Consider the following 12,157-nt stretch of genomic DNA (forward strand, 5'->3'; position numbering starts at 1 on the left):
CGAGTGGTAAAAAATGTTCCGATTTCACCTTCTGATTAAAATGACAGCCTACAGTGGCGATGATTTAAGGGATAGTTGCTCCCCATTTTTTTGCCTCAACATTATGGCCTCTTAATGTTAAGCCTTGTCTACCAAGAGAGAGTGAACTTTCCTTGCACCGCTCTCCGCCCCCCCCCCCCTCGTTTTTGAACCAAATTGCCACCACTGGTCTTAAACATACAATGGTGAGGTTCTTACTATACCCCTTAATAAAATTGTGTTGAGGCCCCCCCCCCCCGAAAGGAATTCCTGGATACGTGCCTGCCGGGACCCCTTGATTACAAGGAGACGATGCTACCACTGTGCCATCTGGGAGGCACGAAGCATGTTCAGAAAGGAGTACGTGTTTGATAATTAGAAGGAACAAAAGAAGCTAGTTGAACAAAAGCTTTTTTTTTCTGTAAGTATATAACTTGAGCTATTTTTCTACATGGCACCCATGCCATTGAGACACTTATCATACCAGAAGACAAGTTTTGTATGCCACTGTCATACACTTGTGCTGCCGGTCCATTGAGAAATACAATTACCATTTGCTAAAGCTCTTTGTTGTCATCAAAGTGCTTTCCTCCCCAAAACCCCTTTAATTTTGTAAATGTTAATTGCTAAGTGCGAGATTTGGGCTGTAGGCCACCAAATCTTTTGACACAATTGTTGTGTTCATCACCCCATTACCAGTTGAAGAACTCCACACCTCTAGGTAGGATTGTGGGAGGGAGACTGGCAGTCGGGAGATAGGCCAAGGCCCTTCTAGGTATAGCCACGGATTGTTCTTATCATTAAACATGAAGGACTGAAAACTTATGATAGTTACATTTGACGTGTTCTTTTATTATTTGAGTGTGCACACAAACAGTTTTTTACTAATAAAAAGCATCAAAAAGGATCTGAAATAACAGGTTTGTATTCATGCAGGTCATACTTTGGGATCAAATATATCAGTCATTTGTGTTTTCCATGTGCTGGAACCAATTTTATATTACATAAAACATCGAAATCTGTCAATTAAAAAAAAATAAAATCAACATAATTCTCAAGGGGGTACAGTGGGTCAACAACCCCCTTAAAACATCGAGATCTATATATATATAAAAAAGAATTCAACATAAATCTCACAGGGGTACAGTTGGTAAAGGGCCCCAACAAAGCACTGGTTGTAACCATCAATAATGATGTGTGTGCTACCATAATGCAACTTGCATGAAAGCTCTCATGCACAATAGACTCATACCAGGCGACTTTAGATTTCACCTGCTTATCCTTCCATTCGCAACAGAAGTCTATGACGAGAGTATACGAAAACTCGTTTCCCAGTACGATAAGTACCTCAACTATTTTCTGGGTGTGCCTTGTACTTGGTTATTATCATTTTAAAGAACCAGTAAAATGCATTTTAAAATTACGTGGAAACCCAGTGAATTTGATTGGCAGAATGAGTAGGAACCCTATGTAATGAATGATAATATGTATTGAGGTGGGGATATTATGGATTGGACCTGAGTTTCTGGTAACATTACTCCACTACTTGGTTAAGGAGCTCTCTCTTAATCTCGTTATCTGCTTTTTGTCTATGATCTACTGAATTACCTCTGCTGAATCCAACGTGACTGGCTCCAAATAATTCCAAGCAGGTAGTGATAGTCGGATGATGCCAGTGCTTGGGGATGAATTAGTTTCACTTCCTGCCAGAGACTCTGGTACTGCTCTTAGTCCATTTGCATATTGGGCTCAGTTTCTACAACCAGGAATACTTGGTATACAATTATAGCTTTTTTTTTCTTCTTCCACAGGCGAGGATTGCCAGAAAACCCAAATGCCTTTGGTAAACTAACAAATCTGCCTGATTATTCATATCTTGATGGTCGACCCACCCCCTTGGGTGCAGGGCAGAGAAAACGTTATTTAAAGCAGAAGGAATATACTGTAAGTTTGTTTTAATCATTATTTAAATGATGTTATATTTTAAACTGCAATTTTACGTATGTTAGTGTGAAACACAAACAGTTTGGATCATGTAATGAAATATCCATTTAAATAACTGAAACCTCATTTGCCAGAATATAGTTAGTTTCAGATCATTACAGCTAATGAGAATATCACTTGATCTAGCTGAGTAGCTTGTGACTAAGCCTGTTTTTTTATCTAGCAAAACCTAAGAAATTTTGTTTTCTGCACAAAACTAAATTAGCTCAAATTAATTGGTTGGCAAAATGCACACAGCCTTACCGTTCTCTACAGGGCAATAACTTCAGAAGAACCTGCTTATCTATCGAGCAGATTCTCAGTGTTTTCTGACTCCCCTTCATTATATGTTTTAAGATGCAAGTAAAACACTTCTTACTAGGAACAAGTACTTAGTTCATTAGCGCAAGCTTGCACTGGGCACAAATTGAATTTGCTTAATTGCTGAAAAGCACTGAAACCCATAAATCAGTGTACAATTTCAATCTTGAAATTATTGTCAGGAATATGTGTCAATACAGCCCAAACATTTCACCCTTTTCTTCAATTTTTTCATCTGTTTTGACCCAATTTCGAGACTTTTCATGTATTTTTCAGTAAGAATCTGAACTTTGCTGCAATGTTTCTCTCTCATTTTCGTCAATTAATCAATTATTTTCAAAGCACTGCACTTTTACGCTGAGTTGACAGGGGCTAGATATGCACCTTGAGGAGCGGCCATTGTGTGTGTGTGTTTTACTTTGTTGTTTGTGCCTGCGTGTGTAGGTTAGATGTTCATTTTTGTATGTAGTTTTTCTTTGTAATTTTTATATTTTTTCTTTTTCCAATATTTACCTTTATTTTATATTTGTTCTTTTTCCAATATTGTCCTTTATGTAATGAATAAAATGTCTGCTAAATACCATATGCAAAAAATTATTTGTAAGCATGTCCCAAGTGTAAGAAAATGCTTCACAGCAGTAACTGTAGCCATGTAAAACAGGAAAAAATATTTAGGGGAAACCAGGGCTTGATTTCTGCTTAGTGGTGAAGGCATGAACCACCACTTTCAGTCCAGATATTTAAGACTGTCAGTGTGATTAGCTTTGTTCTCATCTTTCTTTAAAACTTCACAGCCGAAAATATTACTTCAAGGCCTCCTGATCTAAGATATTAGATCGTTTTACAATGGCCTCTCTGGTGGCATAGTGCTAAAATTGTCACCTTGTAATCAAGGGATCCCAGGTTCGATACCTGGTGGGGGCACGTAGTGTTCGGGTCTCACTTTAAACTGTATGTCCAGTCCCGATCAGCCTTTCTGTGCATAAAGAAGACTTAAAACAAAGACTCAGATTGTTGCATTTTGTGTGTAGTTTTATGAAAACATACTATCCTCATCCTTAAAATGTAAATTGTTGAAACTTAGGATTACTAGTATATATTGTTGTAACATATCTAATAACACCAACTACGAGGGGCGTTCAAGTCAATCGGGGACTTTTTTTTCCAGGTTTAAATAGATGCCTAGGCTGGACGTTTTGTATGCAGTAGGAACTGGCAACTGTGTGCTGTTACTGGTAGGCGGCGCTCATATCCCACGCTTCTGCATAGACCGTTATTTAAGATGGCGGACAACAGTGTGAACGTCTACATGGAACAGTGTGTTGTGATGAAGTTTTTAATGAACGAGGACAGAAAACCTGCTGAAATTTACAGAAGACTTCAGGCTCAGTACGGTCATGAGACACTCTGTCGCAGTAAGACATTTGAATGGTGTAAGCGCTTCAAAGATGGCCGTATCTCTATTACTGACGATCCCGGTCGTGGTGGATCACAGTCCACGGCAGTCATTCCTGGGAATTCAGCGCGTGGAATGTGTCTTTTGGGATAAACAGGGGATTATTCCCGTTGATTTTTTACCCCATGGTGTCACTATCAACAGTGAGTATTACTGCCGTGTTCTGCGTGATGTGCATAAGAGTTTACGGAAGAAACGTCCGGGTTTGATCACAAAGGGTGTTCTCTTTTTGCAAGACAATGCACGACCGCATACCGCTCAACGCACATTCCAAACATTCCAGGAAATCGGCTGGGGGATATTACCCCCCCCCCCTATAGTCCTGACTTAGAGCCAAGTGATTTTCACCTGTTTGGACCCCTGAAGGAATTCCTTGCAGGAAAACATTTCAACACTGATGATGAAGTGAAGAATGCTGTCCTACAATGGTTCCGCCGTAATGATAAATCTTTCTATGCCGAATCATTCCAGGCGTTAGTTAAACACTGGGATAAGTGTATAACTGTAGCAGGAGGTTATGTGGAAAAATAAATCCAGTTACCACACTTTGAAATTTGTTCTTCTGTTTCTTAAAAAAAAAAGTCCCCGATTGACTTGAACGACCCTCGTATATTACCTCACACACCAGTCATCTGTATTATATTATGTATACATTTAATAAGTGTTATATTTATGATTTAAAATTTTGAAAACAATTCTCAATAATAGGTAAGATGTCCACATAAACATGTGTATTGTGATGTTTATGTGTAATATGGTTTACTACACTGTAGAGGGATCATTTTGCACTGTTCTCCCCTAAGTATATTAACTCGAGGAATAATATTTTTCATAGTCTTCAATCATTTCATTCATTCATGTGCTGTTTTGTATATTTTGAATTTGTGGAAAGTTTGCCTTGAAAACTGCGAATTATACTTGAATTTTATCATGGTCTTAGAGTGGCCACCGTGGTATTTTTCATTTTTCAGATCATCTATTCTAGCCTTTCAGAAGTTTGTACCACTTGAACAATTCCACACTTGGCTTTCATTTGTAGTTTTCATGAACAGTTATTGACATAAAATTTTGAAATTCACCATACTTAATAAAAGCTTCATGAGGAATTCACATATTATACATAAACTACAATTAAATGTCTTCAGATTTGTACAATTTGTGTTAGAAGTTGAAAAGTGAAGTAGTGTCTTGAAAAATGCAAACAAAAATACGAAGTTAGTTTTCATGATAAATGCTGTTTAAGTATTGCCTACATAAAGTTTTGTGTTTCAGCGTTGCACAATTGGATAGTTTTTTTTTTGTTTTTTTTTTTCAGATTAATTTTGAAGGTTCACTGCCTTCATTCACTTAGGGTACTGCATCTGATCTCTGGTCCAGATGCAGTACCCTTAGTGAATGAAGACAGTGAGCCTTCAAAATTAATGGGAAATAAACTATCCAATTGTGCAATGTGGAAACACAAAACTTCACGTAAATAAAGTTAGTTTTCTTTTACCACTTGTTATGAGCTAAATGCTGTTGCAAAGAGTACAAAATTTGTTAGAAGAAGGTGATGTAAAACATGCGAGTATATGTTGCTCCACTCCTACCATATTTGAAAGTATTCTAAACTTTTTACCTTTGAAATAAACTACATGGACAACATGTAAAAATGATCTTTCCTTCAGTGCAAACATAAGATATCGTGCGCTGCCTCTTGGTTAGCACTCGTTCCCTTGTTGCAAGTCATTCCAGGTTTGATTCCTGGTAAGAACATAAAAAAGAATTGGGTGTTGGCCTAGCATTGTGTGCATAATTGGGGAGCTACTTAAAAGCACTGGTAGCAGACTCCACTCAAGCAAACGAAATAAATGGGACACGATCTACTGACCACACATCACCCAATAGAAAAGTCACTTGGTACGCATTGGCCCCAATGCACTGTTTGCCTTACATAGTTTAATATAGTAACTTCTGTGTTTTTTTCCATTACAAAGTAAGGAACAGTTTTAAGGCTTGCAGAGTTTTTTTTATTTAATACGTGCTCATTCCATAATAATGCTTATTTGGAAATAATCACATAAGCCATAGTGCCATTAAAAGTATTAAGATCGCTTGTACATAATTAAATACCACACCTCTCCCAGTACAACATAAACAGCTGTTTGATAATGATGTTACAGTAAAAAACTTGTTAAAAACAACTTCAAACACACTAACAGGACGATAAAAAACACTTAAAGAGTTTGTCCACGCTTTCGATTCCATATCGGAGTCATCATCAGGGCTGGTTGAGAAAAGACAAGCACAGTAGCACCAGCGGAACGTCCTCTTCGTCTTCTCTCGATCAGTGCTGATTATGATTCCGAGATTGAATCAAAAGCTTGTAGAAACTCTTAAAGTGTTTCTTATCGTAATGTTAGTGTGTTTGATGTTGTTCTTAACAAGATATAGTGTTAAGGAATATGATTTAATTTATAAAGAAATATTGCATTGAAATACAGGGTGATTTTTTAAAACTCATGGTTTTCTTTGTTGTGTAAAATTTGTAAATGAAGTATTATTTCCATGCGGTTTATGGCAAATGAATAAGGAAGGATGGGAGATTTATTGGAGTATGTTTACCGGTTTATATGCATCCTGGGTAATATCGCCCATGCCTGAACAAAAACAGCAAATATTCACCAGTGTACCTTTTGCGTCTGTGTGGTCTGGGGGTTTGGATGCAGTGCGGAGGTTTAAGTTTCCTCCTGTAGATAGCACCGTTGTCATTGTCAACAATAACCAGGAAACTGAGCTGTTATATTGTTGTGCTGGAAAGTTGTGTGCTTTTGCGTAATTGTTGTGCTGAAAAGTTGCGTTATTGTGATCAGGACACACAGTAAGAATGGTGTACTCCTTGCAGGAACGTGTGTTTAACGTGAAAAGTTTTTGGAAAACTGATTCTGTTGTTGCTACGCAAAGGGCATTTAGAAACAAATTTGCCTCGCGTTCTGCCCCAGACAGGAACACAATATTGTCGCTAGTGAAGAAATTGGAAGAAACAGGATCGCTTCTGAGTGAGACAGGGAAGCATTGGACCCCGCGGGCAGGTGTTGTGGAAGATGTCAGTGCTAGACTCTTGAGGTCGCCCAAGAAATCTCCGTCGTTTGTCACAAGAAACCGGCTATAGCTATTCAACATGTCAATAGGCAGCGAAAACTGCGAAACTAAGGGCGTACAAAATTACAGCTGTTCAAGAATTGAAGGATCCAGATAAAGTTAAACGTGTAGATTACTGTAATTGGTTTTTAATGTTTATTGTGCATAATCCTGATATTCTGAAAATAACGTGGTTTACTGATGAAGCCTGGTTTCATCTCTCTGGGTATGTTTATTCTCAGAATACACGGATATGGGCAGCTGAAAATCCACATAGTGTAATCGAAATTCCGTTGCACTCACAGAAAGTTGGGTTATGGTGCGCTGTCTCAGCATCACGTATAGTGGGTCCAATCTTCTTCAATGAAACAGTGAACACAGAGCGGTACAGGGCAATATTCATGGAATTTATTGAAAGTTTGGATGACATTGAACTCACACAAGGTTATTTTCAACAGGATGGTGCTACATGCCATACATCGCATGACAGTATGGCACTGATTGAAAGTTTCTTTGCGAATAGGGTTATTTCAAAGGGATTGTGGCCTCCAAGGTCTCCAGATTTAACTTCACTTGACTTCTTTCTGTGGGGCTTCCTAAAGGGATTTGTGTACACAAACAACCCTACATCCCTAGAAATGTTGAAGCAGAACATTATCACTGAAATTGGGAACATTAGCGCAGAAACACTATGTCAGACAGCCCTTAACATGGAACGGCGTGTTTGACTTTGTTTACAGGAAGGAGGTCGACACTTTCAGCACCTTCTTTAAAGGTGAGATGTTATGTCATATGTCTGTGCTATAATTTTTATGTTTTATTTATGTTTGAGTGAATACAAAAAAATAACTAATTTTCATTAATTCAGTTTAGCAAAAATCCAATACTTCAATCTTTCAAATCTTTCCTTATTCATTTGCCACAAACCGCATGGAAATAATACTTCATTTACAAATTTTACAAAACAAAGAAAACCATGAGTTTTAAAAAAATCACCCTGTATTATTTTAATTAGAAAAATTACTTCTGTACTTGTATACCATATCATCTTGATGGTTCGTGTCAATTGAATTGGCTGGTCAAATTCTGTATATTGTATTTTTTCCCCCTAGGAAACTATAGTCAACCTTTCCAAAGAAATTAATTTCGCAATCAATCGCTATGAACAGCTCCAAAAAGGAGAAAAGGACAGACGCCAAAGGATATTAGACAGTAAATTGAAACCTAAAGGGCATTTGTTGTTGAAGAAAGGATCTCAATCATAGTTTTATATTTATGGTTTGTATATAGTAAAATAGTAATGAGAAATTAAACATTTCTTGCATATTTTTGTTTTATTTTGTTGTATAAGAATGTAACAGACTGGTTTATTTCATAGTTTTGTTCCTTGAGGCGATCATCTGATACAGTCCCCAGAAAATTGAAGCAATATTTGTGTGTTACATTTCATTTTATATGTTTCTTTGGTTGAAAATTTAAAATACAATGCCACTTGTTACACAAAACTAATCTGAAAACATAAGAATTTTTTTGTGAAAGACTTGGGCTATGGCTTATCTTTTTAACAGGTCTTATTATTTTGTTACTTTTTCACCCAACCTGTAGCGGCCAGAGCCTCATCCATCTGTATTCCCACTGAAACCAGCAACTTTTCAAACTTGCTGTGAATTACAAAAAACCCTCTAGAAGTAATTGTTGTAGAGAGATGAGATTGGTTTTGTTTTCCTTCGTAAGGAGAGGGCTTTTAGCGGAGGTACAATTTGTATATTGTGCCTGTCGGTAATTAAAAAAAACTTTATTTCTTTCTATTTTTCTCCTCTCTCTCTCTCTCTCTCTCTTTCTACTGAAAATAGGAAGAGAAGAGGGTAGAGAGAGAGAGAGAAGAAATGTGGACAGGGGTAGACATCCCACCACCAAGGGAAAATAGTGTTAAATGAAGAAGAAGAAGAAAGTTGGATTAAAAAAAAATACTCAACTGGAACGATAGAGGAATCCAAAGATAAAAATATTTCACTTAAAACTATAGCGGATACAGTTAAGTCAAAAACTACACTATCATTTTTTTATTGATAAATTGGTCCAGGATATATGTGACTCATACAAGCACGAGTTACAGATAGTTGTATTTTCTTTGATACCTGCACAAATTGCATATTTTTTCTGAAGTACATTTCATATACAATGGATGTAATAGTATTACTCTTGGTTACAGTGCCATGTTTATAGTAATAGACATATATGCACCCATTGACTCTTAGTTAAAATTACTGAAGAGTTGACAGAAAATTTCCTTATAAGTATTTATGTAATAAACCTTCTTAAAATAATAATTGATTTGATATTTTTATGAGGAAATAGTTCCAAAACAATATCTTAAAGGACAAAGCAGATATTTCATAAAAACTAAAATGTATTGTCATTATAGCAATATTTTCTTTAATAGACAGTGGAAAATTAGGTTTCTTTTTTGAACACTAAATCACACAACCCTATGCAGGACAAACATACTTGAGAAAAATGTTCAGGAAAAGACACAATTATTCTTTTATACATATTTCAGTACACTTATGTAAAATTCCTGCACAATATCCTTTGCAGACAAAGTGGGAATAGCTTCATGTATTGTTCATCAAAATACTGCAGGAAATGTTTGTTCATTTTTTTAAAAAACAAACTGTTATCAACAAAAAGGGAGAAAATGCTAAAGTTATTACTACACCATGCATGTAAATATCTTTACTAAAATATTCATTACAAAATGATAAAAATACTCAAAGGCACTGTCAATTACAATTGCTGTTAAGAGACAGCATTGCATTTCATAAATAATTACATACCTACAAACTTTGAAAGGAGAAAATATTATTCATATTCATCTTTGTTATGGTCTAGTAGTACTGCATAATTTGTATGCTTGATAATGATTCTCTTTCAGCCATACTGTTATACACTTCTTCTTAAGTTATATGACTACCCTGAAATATTTCTAAGTACAAAAATTGTTAATGTGGCAACATCGCTCTTCAGGGCCAGCAGAGTAGCCAATTGTACTACAGATCTCTTTGCTAGACAATCGCACGGTGCTGAAATATTTACAATTTTCTGTACAATGTGAAGCACGAAGTATATTCCAAGGTATTAATAAAGAAGAAAACTGAAAAACTCATAATGGTAGACAATAATTGCAACTCTGCATGTTAAATTTGGAAGCAGAGAAAATTTTGTGAGGCTGGAAACACTGCACTCAGTAGTCATCCATCTGGAGGAAATTGCGCTGAAGTCTGAACACGGAACAAAAATTTCTTGGCTTCCAAATTTAATGCACATAATCGCAAATATTGTCATTGATCATATTTAAGTTTTCAGTTTTTTTTATTTATTAACATGGTGAAATGTAGTTTGTGATTTCATATTAGAAGCAATAATATCATGAAAATCTTTCACCACTGTGTTTTTCGTGCAGTAGAGAGATCTGTAGCAAAGTTCTGATACTCAAGAGCCATGTTGCTACATAAATGATTTCTGAACTTAGAAAGATTTCAGGCCGGTCAAATATCTTTTTACAGAAGCATAGAAAGATAAGAAAAAACTATTTTGATCATAATTTATTGAGTACATGCATTAATGCACAGAAACATATTCCTGACAATACATAACATTGTCACGATAACACATTCAGCTCCCCATAAGAAGCTATTAATCGTAGACACAGTGCCCCCAGGTGGAAAAGAAATTGAACAATGGCTTTTCAGGGAAGAGAGGGTAAAAACTTGATATTTCTTTATCGTAAAGTTATTGTTGCATCAATTCATATGGAAGTTATGAGTTATACAAAATGCCTTGAAATTAATGTCAAAATTATTATAGCCCATGTCACACATATGTTGCTTGCAGGTCACTCAAATTTCCCACACAATCAGTAGATACAAAATAAGTAAACATCGTCCGTACACTTAGGTATTAAAGAGTGTGCAAATTTTCACAATTTTTAAACTTGGAGTCTTCTTTACCAAATAGCCAAGTAAAAACTTGACGTGCTTTCATGCTAGCCCTAACGACGCCTCTGCTTTTGTACCAGTGCGAACTAGATTCTTTGTCCATGTGTGCATTTGCTAGCTTCAATCTAATTTGATTAAGAATGCCCACGAGTAGCTCGTCCACATTGTGGTTTATTCCAACTGAAATTTCAATGAATTTTGCTCGATATGTACATGCCATGCATCTTCCATCTGAAAGGAGAAAAAAAGAAACAGTGTTTTATTTAATTGTGTTAAAAATTATAATGAAATACATTACGACGAACCAATTTGGCTCTAAGGCCAGCTGCACACCTGATCAGACACAATGTGACGAAGCACGACACGTCACAAAGCGACCTGGCGAGTCATATATGTTGTAAATCGAGAAAGTTTATGTTACCTTAATGCATTGCTTATGTCACATACCAAATTTTCGTGTTTTTCAAACAATTACTTGCTAGAAATATATTGCGACAAAACAAATGAAAGTAGGCTTCTAGGGTTCTCAGTCAAGAATGCGACCCATGAAGAGGCAGTTTCAGTATGTGCATGTTATTTGATGTGTTTGGAAGACAATAGAACCTCTTGCAGTTGCTAGACACATCCAATAAATGAATAAAGGAATGTTCGTGGCTTTTTAATTAAACTATGTGAAGATGAGGAAAAGTTATTTAAATTCACGAGGTTAAGCATAAATAGCTTCAATTATTTAATGTGATTAATAATGTCAGTCACACACCGGATCCAGAACAATGTTTCAGCGATCTTCTGCTTCAGATTATAATCATGTTTAATTTGCAATTAAATAAAAATATCATGGCAATGATACTGTACTCCAGTTCGGAAATTTTTTGCCTTAAGTTGCCTCCATTTTCGGTCTCTGTATAGAGATGTCTGTGGTTGAATTGAATGGATTCATGCATGCGCAGATAGTTTTATTGCAAGCTGCTTCTAGCAATACCAAATTATCCAGACATTTGCAAACCGTTGCAACGTGACTCGAGTCAAACTTTTCGTCTGGTGTGCAGCTGCCTATAAGAGCTTCATGTTAAACCTTCCCCGAGTTGGTTTGCAACAAAAATGGCATGTTGTGTTGCATTGGATCCGTGTGCAGCTGGCCTTAAAAAACAAACATTTCCAGGGAAGTATCTATGTAATGAACTTATATAATATTTTATAAGGAAATAGGTTCCATAAAATAACATTATAGATCTATGGCAAAGAAGCTTATTTCATAAAA

The 12,157-nt window shown here is 36.2% G+C and overlaps 3 protein-coding genes across 3 annotated transcripts in view; 2 read left to right on the top strand and 1 right to left on the bottom strand.

Moving 5' to 3' along the window:
- The window catches only part of LOC145993115 (GEL complex subunit OPTI), a 57,376-nt gene extending 55,522 nt beyond the window's left edge, over nucleotides 1–1,854 (top strand). The window contains exon 6 of the transcript XR_014442286.1: nucleotides 1,830–1,854. The gene's annotated coding sequence lies outside the window, so the exon portion shown is untranslated. The remainder of the gene's footprint in view (nucleotides 1–1,829) is intronic.
- mRpL52 (mitochondrial ribosomal protein L52) overlaps nucleotides 1–8,224 on the top strand; it is a 35,148-nt gene extending 26,924 nt beyond the window's left edge. The window contains exons 3-4 of the mRNA XM_083129413.1: nucleotides 1,830–1,962; nucleotides 8,011–8,224. Of these exons, the coding sequence (XP_082985539.1) occupies nucleotides 1,830–1,962; nucleotides 8,011–8,163 (286 nt within the window). The 3' untranslated portion in view covers nucleotides 8,164–8,224. The remainder of the gene's footprint in view (nucleotides 1–1,829; nucleotides 1,963–8,010) is intronic.
- Nucleotides 8,225–10,387: 2,163 nt separating this feature from the next.
- The window catches only part of Rgk3 (Rad, Gem/Kir family member 3), a 373,612-nt gene continuing 371,842 nt past the window's right edge, over nucleotides 10,388–12,157 (bottom strand). The window contains exon 5 of the mRNA XM_083129416.1: nucleotides 10,388–11,127. Coding sequence (XP_082985542.1) covers nucleotides 10,859–11,127 — 269 coding nt within the window. The 3' untranslated portion in view covers nucleotides 10,388–10,858. The remainder of the gene's footprint in view (nucleotides 11,128–12,157) is intronic.

The sequence above is a fragment of the Lepisma saccharinum genome, chromosome 1 (genome assembly GCF_977018435.1).
Source record: "Lepisma saccharinum chromosome 1, izLepSacc3.1, whole genome shotgun sequence".
NCBI lineage: Eukaryota > Metazoa > Arthropoda > Insecta > Zygentoma > Lepismatidae > Lepisma > Lepisma saccharinum.